This window comes from Hyperolius riggenbachi, chromosome 3 (assembly GCF_040937935.1).
Source record: "Hyperolius riggenbachi isolate aHypRig1 chromosome 3, aHypRig1.pri, whole genome shotgun sequence".
Taxonomy (NCBI): Eukaryota; Metazoa; Chordata; class Amphibia; order Anura; family Hyperoliidae; genus Hyperolius; species Hyperolius riggenbachi.
The window spans coordinates 295,819,328-295,840,561 of NC_090648.1; the positions used below are offsets into that span (position 1 = coordinate 295,819,328).

The 21,234-nt window shown below is 41.6% G+C and overlaps 1 protein-coding gene across 28 annotated transcripts in view; it reads left to right on the forward strand.

Annotated features, from left to right (window-relative positions):
• Positions 1-21,234, forward strand: part of NRCAM (neuronal cell adhesion molecule) — a 276,104-nt gene that overhangs the window by 194,450 nt on the left and 60,420 nt on the right. For all 28 annotated transcript variants that reach the window (XM_068276521.1, XM_068276532.1, XM_068276529.1 and 25 more), the window contains 3 exons: positions 1,649-1,819; positions 11,083-11,194; positions 19,549-19,733. In XM_068276521.1, coding sequence (XP_068132622.1) covers positions 1,649-1,819; positions 11,083-11,194; positions 19,549-19,733 — 468 coding nt within the window. The remainder of the gene's footprint in view (positions 1-1,648; positions 1,820-11,082; positions 11,195-19,548; positions 19,734-21,234) is intronic.

Sequence of the window (21,234 nt, forward strand, 5' to 3'; positions counted from 1 at the left end):
AAGCACGGAGAGGGGAATAGAAGATGCAGAAAGGTAATAGCAGCGGCGGCGGCGGCCGTGGGGGGAGCGGGGGACCCGCGGACCAGCTATACTGAGCGCTATACTGAGCACCATACTAGCTAAACTGGGGCACATTACTAGCTATACTGAGCACTATACTAGCTAAACTGGGGCACATTACTAGCTATACTGAGCGCTATACTAGCTAAACTGGGGCACATTACTAGCTATACTGAGCGCTATACTAGCTAAACTGGGGCACATTACTAGCTATACTGAGCGCTATACTAGCTAAACTGGGGCACATTACTAGCTATACTGAGCGCTATACTAGCTAAACTGGGGCACATTACTAGCTAGACTGAGCACTATACTAGCTATACTGAGCACTATACTAGCTAAACTGAGCACTATACTAGCTAGACTGAGCACTATACTAGCTATACTGGGCACTATACTAGCTATACTGGGGCACTTTACTAGCTATACTGAGCACTACAATAGCTATACTGGGCACTATACTAGCTATACTGGTGCACTACCTACCTATACTGGGCACTTTACTAGCTATACTGGGACACACTAGGGGAATAAGGCGGCCAGCATTTCCTACCCCCGGCTTATATGGGGGTCAATCATTTTTCCCTGGTTTTTCAGGTAAAAGTTGGGGGGTCGGCTTATATGCGGGTCGGCTTATATGCGAGTATATACGGTAACTGAAGATCTTGCAGCAGATACATTTTAGCCTGGTTCACATCGGGGTGCTTTTCTGCAGCAGTTCAGTGCCCTGCTGGAAGCCATGTGTACAGTGTATCTGTATGGGACCATTCTCACTGCAGAGTTTGGGATTTGCATAAATGGCAAACAAATGTTAAAATGTACATCAGTACTAGGTGACAGTCAGATATTACTGAACATTGAAAAATGCAGGATACAAAAAGCTTTATTTTTTCTTTCTAAAACAAAAAGTTTTAGATGCATTATTTTAAAGGGTAACTGAGGCAAGAGGGATATGGGGGCTGCTATATTTATTTCCTTTAATACAATATCAGTTGCCTGGCTGTCCTGTTGATCCTCTGCCTCTAATACTTTTAGCCATAGACTCTGAACAAGCATACAGCAGATCAGGTGTTTTTGACATTAGTGTCAGATCTGACAAGATTAACTGTATGCTTTTTCTGGTGTTATTGAAGAACTACTGCAGTCAAATAGATCAACAGGGCTGCTAGGCAACTTGTATTGTTTAAAATAAAATAAATATGGCAGCCTCCACATGGCTCTTGCTTCAGTTGTCCTGTAAGACTTCCATTTTATTTTTGTATGTTTGCTGTAAAATGTATGCCACAGTATTGCACTCACAAGAATTTGTCCAAACAATAATTTGGCCTGAAGTTCTAATACACTCCTCCAGTTTCACATATGAGGTAATATTCCCCCAGTGTGTTTTGTTTGTATAGCTAATGGAAGTAAAATTAAATTATCTGAGCCAGTTTAACAGATTGCCCAAATACAGTGTTGAACTAGATATATTTTACAAATGTGGGAGAGTACACAGCTAATGCAACATACTGTACACCAACACTACTGTTAACAAATCATGGATGTTATGTTTGCATGACTGACATGACTGTTGTCATTCTTTTCCCAGTCTTCCAGCGGCTACCTCAGAATGGAAGGGTTTCCCAGGGTCTAAATGGTGATCTTTATTTTTCAAATGTTCAACCACAGGATTCACGGGATTTCTATATCTGCTATGCAAGATTTAACCTAACTCAGACTATCCATCAAAAGCAACCTATTTCCTTAAAAGTCTTGTCAAGTAAGTAGAAGTATTGTTTTAAAATTTGTTTGTTTTTGCTTACAAAACCAACACAAAATGTACATGTTAAATGAGAGCAAAAGTTAGCAAAGGCTGGCACCACCGTCAGTAAAAAATGTATGCTTTATTGAAAAAGTCATTAGAATGACATACAAAGATTAAAAATGGCCATAGCCACAGTTTATAACCATTTTTAATCTTTGTCATTTTAATGACTTTTCTAGAAAGAGATAGCTTTTATACTGCAGTTAGTTCCAGCCTCTGTCAACTTTTGCTTGCATTGGTCGCTGGTGCTGTGACCTAAGGCTGTGGCACTCCACAAGTCTTGTTTGCATCGGGTGCTCCCCCACATCGGTGATCATGTTAAATGACAATCATTGATAGTGAAAATCCATGTAACTTTGTTGTACAATAGAAGTCAACAGTCGCCAGGTCCACTTTAAATGATGCCCACATGTGGCAGTTTGCAAGTAAAGATGCTCACATTGCCATTGAGTGATATTAAAAAAAAAAGTATATGTATTTTTCAACAAAAGATTAATATACATAGCATTGACCAGAGAAGGCTGTACTTAAAGCCAAAGTTTAGGCACTGTTTAAAGTGCATTTGATAGAACATTCATTAAAATTAATAATGCATTAAAGGTTTTAGAAGAAAAATTGTTTGTGCAAACATGCTGGCCTAGTTTCTGGATTTTTTGTTTCTTTTAGCTCCCACCCACTTTCAGGTATGTCACATGAGCACCCAAATCATCCACAAAATGGTGAAGCTGAAAATTTACAATTTAAAAGCAGACTTCTATGTAAACTTTGCCATTTGCTGTAATGACTGAAGTTGACACAGATAGTTTATACAGTACTGTTTAGTCTTCACAAATGCTTATTAAGCAGCATTTTTAGGTATCCATCTGAACATACTCTAACATTAAGAGAGTACTGCTGGGCTATATGATGACAGTTACAACCAATAGTAAGTAACACTCTGCCAGCAGCTGGAAGACCTTCTGCGTAGGACTATAATGCAGCAAAATCTTTCGCATTAAAACATGAACAAACTTTTCTCATATGCATCAATGTTATGTAGTCACGAGAAAAGTTTGCATCTAAAAATGAGATAAAACATGAGATAAGGTGGTAACAACTTTTGTTACATCAGCCACAGTGACACTTAAATATCTTTATCAAGAGACTGTTTTGGTAAAGCAGATGTAAACATACTACCGAAAAGTTAAAGAAGCAGTAAATGCTTATTCACAGTTTTAGTATGACCGAGCATTGTACACTACTCTGTAATGCTTCCACACTTTGCTGCTGCCCGGACTCTTCTATTCAATGTATTGCCGCCTTTCATACCTGTGTGAACTGCTATGATGTAGTAAAATATTTGTTTGGCAGTATTTTGGAGTTGGAAACGTGATCCCATTCAGAAATGCTGTATGGGATTGCACCTTGCTGCATAGTATTACATGTAACAGCAATATGGGGGCATTACTAAGCACTGATCATGTGAATAAGCCCCTAAGCTGTTTTACCCATAGTCTTACAATACTTACCAGCCTGTGCTGTAAAAAAAAAAAGTTTTACTGAAATGAACAATTTTGTGGCAGCCTTGATCAATTCGATTAAATAAATGTGATTTCTTAAAAGTGACCAACCACTTCTGATACTTTGGCCCATATGCAGTTCACTTTTTGGCCTGAGTTTTCTCCTGGGTGAAATTTTCAAACTTGAAAATAAAATGCCTTTTAAACCACCAGCAAGCAAATACTTAAAATCGTTTTGATAGTACTTTTTCACCTGATTTTTGGTACTTTTTCCATTGAAAAGTGCTAAAAAGTTATAAATTCAAGATGAAAAATTATCTCCTAGGAGAAAACTCATGAGAAAAAGTGAATTGCATATGGGCCTTTTTGTGAGTCTGATCAGTTGGAAGTCAGATCCAGCAGATTGGAAAGTTTTCATAGAATTTAGCATAGGAATGTGTTTATTTATACTCTTCAGAAGTTGAGGTGGGCAGCTTACCGCTATGATTTAGCTATTGCATTTGTATTACATTTTTGTTGTATGCTCAGTTGTTTAATACACTATTCTCACTGATTAACTGTGTGTTTCCTTTGTTATATTATCATACTTGTCTTATTCGATAAAGGAATTTTCTTTTTGTTTTCTTATTTTTTTCTGTCTGTCCTGTTTTTTTATGTACTGTATTTTTACCTTAATGAGTCCCCAAAATAAATATTTCTGATATTTTGTTTCTTTTAGCGGATGATATCAATGAAACTATAGCTGTTAATTTAACTGACACTGATTTTTATGGTGGTGAGTTGTGATGAAGAAAACAAAATACCATCTAATGCAATAATATAATCAGTTAAGGAAATCCATATCTTATCCATCTAACATAGTTACTTTACCTTTCTTTCTTCTTTTCTAATTTTACCCGTAGTAAACTTATTTATTCACTTTCTAATATATGCACATCTAGTAAATGCAATACTCTATTTTACTAGTGGCATACTCATTTAGTTCTCTTATTTATGAATGGGGGGTGGGAAACAAGATTAGATTTAACCCTCTGGACGATACAATTACATCGCCCAGGAGGGGGCGCAGCACTTTAAAAAAAAAAAATTAAATCATGTAGCTAGCCTAGCGCTAGCTACATGATAGCCGCTGTGCAGCAGCATCCACCCACCCCCTCCGATCGCCTCCGGCGATCAGCGCAAGCAGGATATTCCGTTCAGAACGGGATCTCCTGCTTGGCTTCCCCGTCGCCATGGCGACGCTCGCGATGATGTCATCGACGTCGTGACGTCAGAGGGAGTCCCGATCCACCCCTCAGTGCTGCCTGCCACTGATTGGCCAGGCTGCGCAAGGGGTCTGGGGGGGGGCTGCGCGGCACGGCGGGTAGCAGCGGCGAGCGGACGTTACACGCAGCTAGCAAAGTGCTAGCTGCGTGTAACAAAAAAAAATGATGCAAATCGGCGCGACATACCCCGAGCTCAGCTCGGGATTATCGCCCAGGAGGTTAAATGTGGATCACATCCACCCTACACAATATTCTAGAGCTTGAGCTATGAAATAAATACATTGTTTCCTATTAATAATTATCATACAAGTTGCAGAACGTGTAGATTACTGATTAAAGCCTGTAGCATTTGTCATTTCCTAGTAGCTGCTGAGGCTGACTGCCAAAATATGTCAGTGTCTGTGTTGTCTTCATTTCAGAAATATGTCAGTAGAAGTTCCTCTAAATCGCTGTCTTATCTGTGTCACGGGATATCCGTATTCTTGAAAGAGGCATTTCAGTGTAGTTCTAATAATACAAATAAGACCTTGAAGTTAAAGAACCACTATCTCAAAAAAATGTAAAATATGTGCGTATACATACATACTGTATGTGATTTGTCCTCAAGTAAAACGCATTATATATTAATGTATACATTTGTACAAGTGTATCCACTGGCCACCTGTACAAATCTGAAGCAAAGTATCAAGTTGTTGGGCAGAGTAGTGGAGTACCCACATGGGCTGCCAGCAATCACACTTGTGTCCAACTTGTACTGGGGACCAAGCTTGCAGCAGTGTCCTGGATGAGAGGACGACTTCAGTGGTAGGTCTGATTCAGAAGCCATGCTTGTGGCAGCATTCTGGATAAAGAGCCAGAAGGTATGACGTCAGCTGGAGAGCTGTGGCAATGGAAAGCACACAGTGATGTGTGAGAAGCTGTGCTCAGTCGGTACAAGCGATTCAGCCTGCAATGGGTGAAGTTTGTGACAGGAAACTGTAGGCTGCATTTAACTGCAATGAGAGGCTGGATAGGTTGTTTATTTAGCTACACATTATGCTGAGGCTCTCCCATGCCTCTCATTAAGGCTGAATACCACTTAGTTTTCTGTTGCAAACTTCACTCATTGCCAGCGGAATCACTCGTACTGGCTGAGCTCAGCTTCCCACACATCACTATGTGCTCACCATCTCTGAAGCCCTCCAGCTGCCTCCATACCTTCTGGCTCATCCATCCAGGACATTGCCGCAAGCTTGGCCCAAGTGGGACACAAGTATCATTGCTGGTAGCCCATATGAGTACTCCAGCCCCACCTAATTGGTGAGATCTTTCCAAAGAGGGTATTAGCCCTTCCTTTATACACACAGTACATTGTCACAGTGTGCACTCTTCTTCTCTTTTTGTTTTTTCATAGATATACTTTGTCACACAGGAAGCATCACCTGTCTCCCATATACACACACACAGATCATTGTCTAGTGCAGTGATCTGCAAACTTGGCTCTTCAGCTGTTAACCAGCTGAGCGGTCTGGACGAGCTCAGCTCGTCCAACACCGCCAGCGGCTGCCGCTCAGGCCCTGCTGGGCCGATTTTAATGAAATAAAAAGCAGCACACGCAGCCGGCACTTTGCCAGCCGCGTGTGCTGCCTGATCGCCGCCGCTCTGCGGCGATTCGCCGCGAGCAGCGGCGAAAGAGGGTCCCCCCAGCCGCCTGAGCCCAGCGTAGCCGGAACAAAAAGTTCCGGCCAGCGCTAAGGGCTGGATCGGAGGCGGCTGACGTCAGGACGTCGGCTGACGTCGATGACGTCACTCCGCTCGTCGCTATGGCGACGATATAAGCAAAACAAGGAAGGCCGCTCATTGCGGCCTTCCTTGTTTATTCTGGGCGCCGGAGGCGATCGGAAGATCGCCTCCGGAGCGCCCTCTAGTGGGCTTTCATGCAGCCAACTTTCAGTTGGCTGCATGAAATAGTTTTTTTTTTATTTAAAAAAAACCCTCCCGCAGCCACCCTGGCGATTTAATCAGAACGCCAGGGTGGTTAAAGAACTACAAGTCCCACAATGCATTGCAGTAGTCTGACAGCCACAGTCATGATTCATAAAAGCAAATGTACTGTGGGACTTGTAGTTCATTAACAGCTGGAGAGCCATGTTTGCAGATCACTGGTCTAGTGGGTACTAACCCTGAAACCTCCTCCTTTTTTATGCTAAACAGATAAGTCATTACATTCTAAAATAAAAAGTCAGATTGCTGAATGCACTGGACTCAGACTGGAGCGAGCTGGCTGGAAGCTGGTTCATGCACAAATAGATGCTCAGAGCCAGGTCTGAAAACAACAAAGCCAGCAATGGAGGGAGGCAAGAGGTAGAATTGGGGTAGCTTTGGGGCAGTTGGAGACTAAATAATTCCACAATTCATTCAGATAGTTTATATCACATCACCTTACAGTTTAATTTGCTGCAAAATAAACTGCTTGCAGGAGGGTGTTTTTTTTACACATTTGTATGGTTTGTAAGCTGTAATTCACCGTGAGCATTAAATATTGAATCTATTGTGGAATTTTAATTTTCTGCTAGGTGCATAAAACAGTATGCTAATGAGTGTGTTTTTATAAAACATATTTCTGCATTACACAAGGGTACAAGCAACACACTGGAGTCTTAATTTGATTGTAAAATATCATAACCAGAAGCTGCATGCCTAATAACTACCTTCAGAACCACTGTTTATTTCAGTATCATATTACAATAATATGGGTATTCTAAGTATTCTCTCAACATGCAGGTTGTCATTTAAGGATCAGCTTAATTCCCTGTTCGGTTTGTCACTTGCTTGGATTTCCACTAAAATAGGAACTCTTATTTAGAGACTCTTTCTATTTTCAATACAAAGTGGGTCTTTTTTTAAAGTATTGTACTATTTTGCCAGTTGGCTTAACTGTTTGGAAGATCTCCATTTTATGTGATTAAAGCCTTCAGTTTTGGAGTAAAAATAACCAGGCAGCAATCTTTTGGCAGAGAAGGAAGACTGCATAATGTAGGTTCTCTGAAACCTTCCAAATCCAGTTTAAGTGAAATATATGAAACTGTTATCTGTTTTGCCAGGGTATTAAGTAGTGTCAGAAGCACCACTTTCTGATTTTGGGATTTAATTTAAAATAATTAAAAAAAAGAAAAAATATTTCATTTTTCATGAGCTTTTAACCTGTCTATTGGGATATAACATACAGTACATATTGATCACACTTCCATTATTTTTACATGCAAAAAACCCTTCTGCATTGATATGAGTGTGGAGTTTGCAGTACCTTGATGGAATTGTATTACCTGCCCAAATGATGGAGAGGTAGCACCAAGGCATGGCAAAGCACCAAAGAAGCAAGCACTGAGAAGTAATACCCTCATGAGACAGCACGGAATGCTGATAGGCAATGCTAATATTTTTATTTATAAGGGGTGAAATATAAGAGTGGTTTACTGAAGTCTCTAGCATCAATTTGTTCTGGCATCCCAAAAATGGTATTTCCTATAGTTCTATATGGGTCTTAAAGAGTGAATATCATGCCTAATATTTCAGCGACCCCTACAATGGATTGTGTTTGATCTCAATTAAGGATAGGTTGAAACTATACCATTTTCAGATTTTCCAGAATCCTGCAGCATAATGGCATTGTGTGTAGCTTGTACACATTTCCAAAGAGAATCTTGAAACATGTTTTCCAGTTGATGTAATATGCATGACATGAATGTTGTGTACTTTACATTTAAATCGAGATTCATGAGATCTTTCACGTCTTTTAACCTTTTTATTTTTTTGGAAGCATTTTTTCAGCGCTGGAGTGGAAATATGGGGTGGGGGTTGGCAGATGAAATGTTCTTTTAAGTTTTAAGGCTGGAATCTGGAGTTCCACGAGAGTCCCATTTCCGTTTCGGAAGCTACATGACGTGCGTCCCAGTGTTCACATAATCAAGCAAAAAGCTGTGTTTCCTATTCCGTCTCACAGCCATGGCATAGAAAGCTCCATAAATAAAGCATGAGGCTCCACAGGGTGGCTCATGCTAATTATTCTATGATTCACATATGTGATAGATTATTAAAAAGACAGCTAATCCAGCTCTGTCACTTTTACTACTTGTTTTTTCCTAGGAGGTACTTTGAAAAGTCCTGTCAGATTCATCAAATATTCTATTACATTACAACCACTGCAAATTTAACTAAAAATCTCTCTCTCATAAATGTAGATCAGATGCATTTATTTCTGTCTTTATCATTTTTCTCTAATCTCTTTCTACCTATTAACCAGGGATGACGGAGTAATGAAAAATCTCATCCACCAATAGTTCAGAACATTTTTGATGAATTTTGAATCATTCATATTAATTTTTGTTTAAAGTAATAGAAGTAAATACAAATATAAATGAAGTGACACTTGCAACATGCAGCCACACCAGAAAGCACTAACTGTGTTGGGGGATATCCATTATATTTAATCATTATGTAACCAACATGGAAGCCACATACAGTAATACTACAGGATGGATCCTATATTATCTGCACACAATCAATGCACCTCTATGTTTCATGCAGATAGGCCCTTCCCCTCCAGCATGCTACTAAGTACTTGAGAAGTCTAGCATTAGGTACCAGTTTGGCATACATGGCATTTTGCTGCCTAGTCACTTTGGCGCAGGGTGAGACTAATGACGGCTCATCCTGCTGCTGCTGAAAAGCCAGGCAGCGTTAATTACTATTCCCCTTCCAAGTCGTAGCAACTCAGAGGGAGAAGTAATTTGGGGTCCGGTGATCGCTGTCACCCGAATTACACTGCTGCGAGGCCATAGACACAATAACATTGTCTATGGCAGCGCGCAGGTCAGGCGCAGCGTGGGGAAGAGCGCACGCCGAAATGACCTGCCTCAACAAGTCTGTCCCTTGGGGATTAGATGCCTGTATTCCCTACCCAATACTCAGCAGTATTTTATTTCCTATGAACAACTTGGCTGCCAGAGCAGCTACACAGCCAACACCTCAGGGTGCCACTTGTGACATGCCATTGTTTTTAACCACTTAGATACCAGCAGTCTCTGCCCCTTAAAGGAGTTGTCAGGCATATTTTAATAAAATAAACGCTACTTACCGGGGGCTTCCTCCAGCCCCAAGCTCCCAGGACCTTCCTCGCCGCAGCTCTGCCCGCAGCAGTTTGCCGGAGCTCCGACCCGGTCCCCGGCGATGACGTCAGAGCGACCTGGAGGTCGCTCTGTACTGCGCCTGCGCAATCGGCGCTGTCAATCACCGCCACGTGGGCCGGAGCGGACTGCACAGGCGCAGAACTACTGCGTCTGCGCATTCCGCTCCGGCCCACGTGGCGGTGATTGACAGCACCGATCGCGCAGACGCAGTACAGAGCGACCTCCACGTCACTCTGACGTCATCGCCGGGGACCGGGTCGGAGCTCCGGCAAACGGCTGCGGGCAGAGCTGCGGCGAGGGAGATCCTGGGAGCTTGGGGCTGGAGGAAGCCCCCGGTAAGTAGCGTTTATTTGATTAAAATATGCCTGACAACTCCTTTAAGGACCAGAGATCGCTGGTACAAGAAATGGTGGAATAACTATGAATCAACGCACATGCCCGCTGCAATCGCCATCCACACTGCACACCGGGAACCACCCACCCACTCTGCCGACTCTGACGGCATAGTTCCTGTAAGCCGGTCAGGAGCAGCTTTCATTGGCACCTGACCCTGCCTATCAATGTAAGCCAATGGGAGTTGCTTACATTGATAGACAGGGTCAGGAGCCAATGAAATTGGCTCCTGACCCGTTATAGAGAGGGCAGAGCGAGTGAGCTGCGGCGGAGAGACAAAAGCGTCGAATGTGCGGCGTCGTTGTACTGAAATCTACGCCCTGGCAGCCAGAAAGCCATAAAAACGGCGTAGATTTCATTTAGCGTGGTCCTTAACTGGTGAATCTACTTCAATTTGAATGAAATAAAATCACCCTATTACTCTCGTCAAACAATTCCACCATGAACCATAGGCATATATTTTGTTACAGCAATATTATGTGAGCTACAAAAGGCAGCTCCTGGTGTGTTAGCAATGAACTATTAGCTTAGGAAGGTGCACTTATGAATGCCTAGAGGATATCAAGAGGTTAGGGGTAGCCTACCTGCCATTTGTGGGGAAGATTTGCTGTTCCCTGCCCTCCTGTCCTGCTAAAGGGGGAACCTTTGCAGCTAAAGTTAATTGGCCCAATGTTCAACTGCTTCTGAACCTGGTGTATTGGATCATTCATTTCCACTGTTAACATTTAATAAAAAAAATCCTAGATACATCTTTGCATGCAATCTGTAGCTATTATTCACAAATTTATACTTTACTACTTTATAAGTATTTATATCAAAATCATACTAGTCAGTATTTCCTTGCATTGAAATGATTCTGTAATAATGTAATTTCTTATGTGTTTATCCACTAGACAGCCCTGCAGATAATAGAAGTCCAACACTGTTGGTTCCTTCTGGCCAGACAAGTAACACAACTGTGCTCAGAGGAGAAACGCTGTTGCTGGAATGCATTGCTGAAGGACTGTAAGTTATTCGTAGCAAATACTAATTATGTTGTACTGTGACCAAGAGAAAATGTCATAGGGGCCTATTTATTACGAGAAGCAAGCTAAAAATTGTTATCACCACTTAATTGCTCTTTATATTGAAATGTTGATTGCCTCTTTTATAATGTGTGTGTGATATTCTGAGGGGAGATCATAGCATCGAGGGTCACAATATACCAGCCAGTGAGTCTTTTTACTGTCAAAATAAAATAATACTGCTTTATTTGTCAGTCAAACAATGTCCAAAACAGAAACAATCCACCACACTGGGTATTTATCAATCACAGTGTATGCACAGCACTCTGCTTCTGTGCCAACCTTGACCTTAGGTTATCTTCAGGGTTTTAGGTTAGCAAATCAACTTTTTGGTTACAGCAGTTAATTTCATAGTCTCCAACAAGAATTTGGAGTGCATCTAGCGCAGCCTGGATTTATTGAAAATGTCTTGTTGCAGGTGAACATGAGTACAGTATTAGGCAGGTCACTAAAGGGCATATGCATGACTATCCGATAATGTTGCTGCACAGCAAAACTATCATTAATTACGCAAAATATGAAGCAGGCATTGCGCAATTAGCGTTACCTGCATTACCCAGCATTGCTATGGTAAAGCTTGCGCTAATTGCACAATGAGTGCTGCATATTCATCATGATTAACAATAAAATTGCCTTGTGCCCCCTGAGCATTGCAACTGTACCAGGCTTTCGTGCATGTGCGCCTACGTTTTCATCAACCATGGCCATTTTCAAAAATGACCCAATCAATCCCAGTCAAAATAAAATTGTGCCAACCAACAGTGCTCAATACATCCAAGATACATTTACAGGATCACTTATGTTTACCATCAATCTCCAGCTAAAGCTAACCACTAAATCAGCCCCTTTTGTGCATATTTTAGAGGGATCCTAGTTCCTAAATCGTAGACTTCTCAAGAAATATAGAGCACCGATCTCAGGATTCACTTTCAGCACCACGTGCTGGATCATTTGAGATTGCAGTCCCTGATAACAGAAATAATAATAGGCCATGGGGAGTATTATTTTGTCTGTCCTTACGCCAGTCCACCAAACAAAAAAATCTTCCTTGCACTGCCAACTATGGCACTGTGAGTCAACAGCCTCTCTGTGTAGCATGACAAGTTCTCATTCACGTATGATTGAGTCCTTTCTATTTTTCTGAAATTCAATTTTATTTTTATTAAGCCTTTGGAAAATGGTTATTGCAAGTTCATGCAGAAGGAAAACCTACATTACTACCAGATTAATACTAAACCCAGTGCTTTAAGTTGTGTATGCTAGAACTGTCAGATAAATGTGAATTCATTAGGTGCTTCTTTCCATAGCCCGCTGATGTCATTCACAGTGCTAATATCCTGTTCAGTCTCGGCATATGCTGTTAGGCTGTAGGAAATTGTGTAGTCAAATCGACTAAAGACTTGCATACAACTGAGAACAACTAACAATGTCCTACAGGCAAGGCAGATGTCTCTGAAGTGCATTCACCTTTATCTCATTGCAGCTTTTGTTTATTGAACTTCCTTGTATACTCTGCAGATTAATACTTGTCCAGATTATATATAATCAATTATTATATGTAATAAAGAAACCAGAAGTGAAAAAGTAGTAAAGTACAGCTCCAATTTTGCAGAGAAAAAAAGCAGTCTCTGCGGTTTGGCTCTATGGTTTGCAACTTCATAGCATTTTTATTTTGGCATATAAAGCAGCCATTCAGAGCCGGCCTTTGGGGGTGGCAAGTGGGGCAATCGCCCCAGGCCCCGCACCTGAGGAGGCCCCGCACCCTCTGCAGTGCTGGGGAGCGCGGGCATAGTTGTTAAAACTCACGTGTCTTCATCGATGCTCAGTCACCATCTATTTCCTCTCTCAGCATCTGTGTATTGGTAACAGCGCCCCCTGGGATGACGTGACCGCATGTCACCACAGGGGGGCACTGTTACCAATACACAGATGCCGGGAGAGGACCTAGATGGTAGCTGTGAGCATCGGTGAAGACACGTGAGTTTTAACAACTATGCCCGCTTTCCCTAGCACCGCAGCCACCTTATCTAACCTGTACTGCGGGGCACTTACCTATCTAATCTATACTGCAGGGCATCTACCTATCTAATCTATACTGCAGGGCACCTACCTATATAATCTATACTGCGGGGCACATACCTATCTATCCTATACTGCAGGCTGGCACCTATCTAATCTATACTGCAGGCACATATCTAACCTATGCTGCAGGCTGGCACCTATCTAATCTATACTGCAGGCACCTATCTAATCTATACTGCAGGCTGGCACCTATCTAACCTATACTGCAGGCTGGCACCTATCTAACCTATACTGCAGGCTGGCACCTATCTAACCTATACTGCAGGCACCTATCTAACATATACTGCAGGCTGGCACCTATCTAATCTATACTGCAGGCTGGCACCTATCTAATCTATACTGCAGGCTGGCACCTATCTAACCTATACTGCAGGCACCTATCTAATCTATACTGCAGCCACCTTCCTATCTAATCTATACGGCAGGCACCTTCCTATCTAATTTATACTGCAGGCTAGCACCTATCTAACCTATACTGCAGGCTGGCACCTATCTAACCTATACTGCAGGCACCTATCTAATCTATACTGCAGGCTGGCACCTATCTAATCTATACTGCAGGCTGACATCTATCTAATCTATACTGCAGGCTGGCACCTATCTAATCTATACTGCAGGCACCTATCTAATCTATACTGCAGGCACCTATCTAATCTGTACTGCAGGGCACCACCCTATCTAATCTATACTGCAGGCACCTATCTAATCTATACTGCAGGCACCTATCTAATCTATACTGCAGGCACCTATCTAATCTATACTGCAGGCACCTATCTAATCTATACTGCAGGCACCTATCTAATCTGTACTGCAGGGCACCACCCTATCTAATATATACTGCGGGGCACCTACCTGACTAATCTATACTGCAGGCACCTATCTAATCTATACTGCAGGGTACCTACCTACCTATCTAATCTGTACTGCAGGGCACCTACCTGTCTAATCTATACTGCAGGCACCTATCTAATATATACTGCAGGGTACCTACCTACCTATCTAATCTGTACTGCAGGGCACCTACCTGTCTAATCTATACTGCAGGCACCTATCTAATATATACTGCGGGGTACCTACCTAACTAATCTATACTGCAGGCACCTATATAATCTATACTGCAGGGTACCTACCTACCTATCTAATCTATACTGCGGGGCACCTACCTGTCTAACCTATACTGGAGGCACCTACCTATCTAACCTATACAGTGTGTGCTTCCACAACGTGTATCCACAGCATATGTCTCTAGGCCCCGCATATGACACTCGCCCCAGGCCCCACGTACTCTAAGGCCACCTCTGCAGCCATTCCACAGGATTCCTAACAAACTGTTAAACTGGAGTTTTAACATGAATAACTTCTTCTGAATCTTTTCTCATGTTGTAATTATATTTTATATGGAAGTCTGGGTCTTTCTACCAACACCAGTCATAGATAAATGACTCATGTAAGCATCCCGGTACTCCTGCACTTTAACAGCCGCAAGCTGGATAGATTAGAAATTGTTGCCCAAGCAGGCACAAGGCTAGTGCTATAGAGGTGGCCGCATATGTTTAGGCTCACCCTCTTTCTGCTGTTTGCCTGCCATCTTCTCCTCCATTGTAGAGCTTTTATGAAGGAGACACATTGAATTGTACACAGCTGCTTGCTTCTGTGGCTTCATATCACTTCAGGATATGTACAAATTTGGCACCAGTGATTTAGGCACAGCCTCTGGGTTTCAACGTATTTACTTCTGATCTTGGCTATGAAACCCATTTTTAAGTGGCTTTAGTGATTGTCCCTTTTCTTCACCTTAACCCTAACCACATTTTCTGATATCTAACCCTAACAAATTTCCTTTCTCACCCCTAAGCCTAACTTCTATCCTTAACAAATACATACCACAGCCAAGCCTGTGTCCTCCTGATGCCCTACCCCCCCCTTAAAAGGATACTCAACTTTAACTGATTCCTTTAAACAATGCTATACAGTGGCTATACATGGCTCACCTTTTTTATTCTTTCCTGACCAGTCAAATATAATTTTTCATCATGCCAAGTCAGGCATTTATAGAATTTTCTACATTGTTTAAAATTAATTCATAGAAAAACATTGAATTGAGTTTTTCTATGCAGGTGATCATTTTATCAATAAAATAATCAAATGAACCCTAACTATTGTAACTAATAATAAATAATAATAATAATCTGAACATTTGTATAGCGCTTTTCTCCTTTCGGATTCAAAGCGCTCAAGAGCTGCAGCCACTGGGACGCGCTCTAGAGGCCACCCTGCAGTGTTAGGGAGTCTTGCCTTGAACTCCTTACTGAATTTTGAGTACTTGACCTAGCCAGGATTCGAACCCTGGTCTCCCATGTCAAAGGCAGAGCCCTTAACCAGTACTCTATTCAGCCACTGCGAACTAAGTACCTCCTGCCCTACAACCCTAACTTTGTTTACCTGTGCCTAAGAAAGCTAAGCAAAAGTGTCCAATTAACTACCACAGCTACACAATTCAGACATTTTATAAATACCAGAATGATGCTTCTGCCAGGTCACACTTTCCCAGTAAGACCCCACCCTCTTGTATACCGGATGTCAGTGCTGATGCAGAGCTGAGGAAAGTGCATGAATATAACCCAGACTAGTTGAGCATAGGGCAGGAATTAGTCCTCTAAAAAATTAAACATTGTATAATGGCAATTATTGTTTTCATACGGGACTGTGGCAGATGTGTTGTTCCTGCAGCTTAGTAAACTGTATACAAAATTATGTTTTGTAGTTTTTTGTTTTTTTCCATAGGATCGTTATTGTCATTAGCATTTACATTAGCTGCCATATTTTATTGGTTCAGGATTTTCTTTTTCTCATAGGTTTATAAATTAAACAATAGCAGATTTAAGATGAGTCTTTTCAAGGCAGGCTTAGCCGAATGCTCTGATCTTCTTTATTGTCATGGAAACCACCCCTTTATCTGACAGGCGCCTGCTTTGAAACATCAGGATCTTCACAGAGACATATAGAGATGTTGCTGCTAGGCGTAAAGCAGTGCTGTTTTTCAAGATGTAGACCTCATACCTGCCCTGTCAAAACACAGCCATTGTCTGTGTCTGAATAATACAGATTAGTTTGGAAAGTTCTCCAGCCTGAGCTGTAGAGGAGCCCTTCTGGGGCTACTTCCAGGAGCAAGCTAGCTAGTAATGATATAGATCTCTGAACACTCCCTGTCATTGCCCTGCTGAGCACTCACTGAGAATAATATCAGTGGTGCTCAGTGTATTTGTAGGTCTTTCTGTAGCTATTATGAGACTATTCATGTCAAAGATTCAGAGGATGCGTTGGTCCATCATTTAAAATATGATACATAAAGGGGGTTTATTAAAAAACAAAACAAAAAAACCCTGCAAATAGGTATTGCCACTTCCTGCAATGGGAGGTCTCAGCTGGGAAAAGGCCATAACCTGCATATTAGTTGTAAAGTGTTACCTGCCCATTAAAGGGAACCAGAAGAGAGAATGTGAGGCAGATATAGAGGCTGACCTATTTATTTCATTGTATACAAAACATATTGCTTGGCTTTCCTGATGATCCTCTGTCTCAATGATTTTAGCTAGAGACCCTGGAGAGGCATGCAGGTCAGATTTTACTGACAAAAATCTGACAAGATTAGCAGCATGCTAGTTTTAGGTGTGTAATTCAGGCACTACTGATGTCAGAATGAGCCGCAGGACTGCCAGGCTACTAGTATTGATTAAAAGTAAATAAATGTGGCAGCCTCCATATTCCTCTTATACTAGGATGTATAACAGAGGTGCCATTGTAGTATAAAAACAGTTTAAAAAGAGGATGTAGTGGTGGACTTACCTCCTTCAAGAAGACACCAAAAATTGTTGGTTTATAGTAAATAATACAATACTCCAAAAGTGCACAGTGTTTCGCTGGTTTGATCCCGCTTCATCAGGCAATCACAATGGAGCAATAGCATCTAGGGTCGGTAGAAGAACCAAGCACCTCTGTGCAGGGATGGGCTCACGAGTAGTTAGTGTTTAAAATTAGTGTTTACTCGAATTTGTGATTAAAATGAGGCTTAATTGCCTCAGCGGTGTGCATGGGAGATGAGGGGTTACTTACCCAGAATTCCGCCATCTCCCATGCACACAGCCGAGGCAATTAAGCCTCATTTTAATCACGAATTCAAGTAGCTAACTACTCGTCAACCCATCCCTACCTCTGTATTTGTCTTGCTTCAGGTTCTCTTTAAAACCATTTGAACATTTTTGAACCAGAATCTTATTGTGAGTAGTAGTGTCTTGTGTGGGAGGCATGATCACTAGTGCTAACAGGTAGATGTAAGTTCAGTTGTTAGTGGTCTTAAAAACAACATTAGTTGAAATGGGCAGAGTCAGTAGGAAAATTGTTGCTTACATACTGGTACCTGCAAAGTTCTGATGATGTGCTAATACCACCTTAATGCTTTGTGGTTTACATATTAATAATACTGTTTTCTGTACTTGTATGTTTTATAGTTGTACTTGTATGTTTTATAGTTGATAAATTAGCAATCTGGAATCGGCTATAATATCATTGTTAGATGTAAGAAAGAGTACAGCTGTGGCTAGAGGCAGCCTCACCGTAGGACCCGTTCTACTCACTCAGTGTTCACCCTGGGAGACCAGATGCCTGGGATGGGATGTGTGTACTGTGCCACAGCAAACAGCTCTTTATTCTGTCTTAAACTTTGAGCAAACACTGGCTCAATGATACAGCAGGAGAGAACAACTGTTCAGTAGCAACAGGCTCCAGAGGGCAGCATCCTTTTAAGTTGCAGTCCAATTCTACCAGGGCTGTGGAGTCAGTACAAAAATCATCCGACTCCAACTCAGACTCCTCAGTTTATGAAACCTCCGACTCCAGGTACCCAAAGTGGCTCCGACTTAGTCTAATACTTACCAGGGCTGTGGATTTTGTACAAAAATCATCCAACTCCCACTCCCGACTCCGATTCCTCAGTTTATGAAACCACAGACTCCAACTCTAACTCCAGGTACCCAAAATTGCTCTGACTCCAACTCAGACTCCCCAACCCTGGTTTCTACTACATACAAATTTGTGTGCATTTCCTGCACACAAATTCACATAGAAATGTATTACAATAATGCATCACTTCTGGACAATGGACAAAGCCATGCAAATCATGTCCTTTAGCCTTTGTGATGGAAGCATACATTTGATAGGTAATTTTTGCACACACAAAAAAAAATGTCTGCAAGCCATTTTTACATATTATGACTTCCTTATTGACTGAAAAAGTTTAAAATGTATGGATAAAAAAATTGTGAATTTGCATGCAAATGAATTTCTATGCAAATTCACATTTGTGTTTTCGTATGCAAATCTGCATGTCTCTAGTGGAAACACGCTCTCAAGGATCACAATGGCCAAATGCAGCAAGATTGGTCGGTGGTGCCCTGGCATCAAGAGACATAAACTCCATAGTTCCTCAGCATCCAGTACAACTTTTACAGCACTTTATTGCTTGTCTAACCATGGCAGCTACCAATATTAACCTCTTTCACTCACAAACGACATGCAACCAGGGAAACAGATAAACCTCTAAAAACCTCTAAAGGTGTTGAGTATGGTGGACATCAGTTAAAAAAGAACTGTGGTATATTGCATCAAGGCAGCTAACTGATCTTCAAGGTTTGCTCTTTGGAACTGGTTCATACACTAACTAACCTCACCCAGCATGCAAGCAGATGCTTGGCATCATATCTTTATAGGGAGCATACATTATTTGTATCCACCAATTTAACAAGGGAGCAACAAACTCTCACTCACACCATTTATTACAAATGGCTGTAATAACATACGTAAAGGAAGGCTGCAACTCACAGCCAGGCCTCAGTGGCTAGCATTTACTTACAAACAAACCAAGGTGTCCTGCATTAAGTGACTAGATGATCAGACACTTGCGTCATCTTAGTCAAGTCACAACTATAATAATATTTGACAGAACTCAAGAGGCAATGATTGTACAGGCCCATACTCCAGCTCTGAGGAGATGTAAATATTAAAGGAGGTGCAATACCTTGCTCTGTTTAATCTGCATTCCTGTTTAGGGTGTTTTGAAACTTGCCACATAAAAAATAGTCTTTCTCCTCGGGTAATACCAGTGTATATAAATTATTCTGCAGAGCTTGTATCAGTATTTCCACTGCTGTTTTGCAGGCCTACACCAGAAATTCGTTGGATCAAAGAAGGAGCTGAGTTGCCCAGCGACAGAACGTTCTATGAAAACTACAATAAAACTTTAAGGATAGTTGATGTGTCAGAGGCTGATGCTGGGAAGTATAGGTGCACAGCACATAACAACAGAGGTTCTGTTCACCATGTCATAACAGTTATTGTCAAAGGTATGTGGCTGTGAAACATGTTCATGACAATCCTGCCAGCCAGTGGTAAACCATGTGCTAACTCCTTTGGCTACAGTATGTTGACAAATTTTGTAATGGGTCATTATTCAGTTCTGATCCAGCTCCAGCTTTTATCATACCTGAAGAAGAAACTTAAAGTTTTGAAAGCTTTTCATGACTAACTGTACAAGATTTCTTTAAACGTATTCCTTAAGCAACGTGTGGTATGTCTTGGGCTGCACTCAGAACTGTATTATAACCATAGAGTACTATCAACCCTAACGCGTTATCACTGAGAGTTATACTACAGGTCAGCTGCAATCCGACTGCAGAGAAACTGATTCTGATCCTTTTATTCAGAAAATTATCATAAGACAAGACAAGACAAATAACATTTATATTGCGCTTTTCTCCTTGCAGACTCAAAGCGCCAGAGCAGAGCAGCAGCCACTAGGGCACGCTCTATTGGCAGTAGCAGTGTAAGGGAGACTTGCCAAAGGTCTCCTACTGAATTAGTGCTGGCTTACTGAACAGGCAGAGCCGAGATTCGAACCCTGGTCTCCTGTGTCAGAGGCAGAGCCCTTAACCATTACACCATCAGCCAACTGCTGATGGTATTGTTAAACATGTTTATGTCATCATGTCACTTCAGTACCCTTTACTGAGTGGTATGCATGCTCCAAGGACTCCTTAAACTTGTCACAATTAATCATTTTCAGCAAGATTTGAAAATAAAAAATGTACATCATACTGTATATAAGAAAGTAAGCAGAGGGTACCGCTTCACTGTACTAGGTGGGACAGTGCAGGAACACGAGCAGCCAAGCCCAGTAAACAGACATAAAAAAGAAAGGTCCACATTTTTTGAACCACAAAAAAAAATGTTATTTACTTGGTGACATGCCGAGCATGCTCTCTTCAATATGTGGGCTGCACCACGAGACCACTCAGAGCCAGGGTGTCTGAACACTTTTTGGGAGCAGGCTGGTCCACTCAGAATATCTCCAATGTTGCCAAACATTATCGGCAGGTACATGGTGGGGACATGTCGGGTTTCTCCTTCCACGGAATAGAGAGGGTTTTTTTGCCCAAACGGGGAAGTGATCTTCAAGCCCTGATTCGCAAGAGGGAGGCACTCTGGATCTTCCGCCTTGGCACCAGGTCACCCAAGGGTTTAAATGCCAGGTGGGATTTGGCTTTGGTCACGAGTTAAGGGGAGGTATATTCCAATTAATCTGGACAATATCTCATATTGTAATTAATGTGCTCAACATTTATAGCAAACCATCTGTTTGATCCCATTAGTGCATGTCGTTTTCTGTTAATGGCTGGTGTGTTACTCCTCATTCATTTAAGCTGTACAAATTTCTTAATTGGTTGATTTTTTTTGTTTGCTGGATTCCTGTATTTTAATTGTGTAAGTGTTTGGTTTTATACATTTTTATATTTTTAGTGAGTTGGTAGTTTTTGGTGGGATGTGACGAGTGATTTGTTCCCTCCC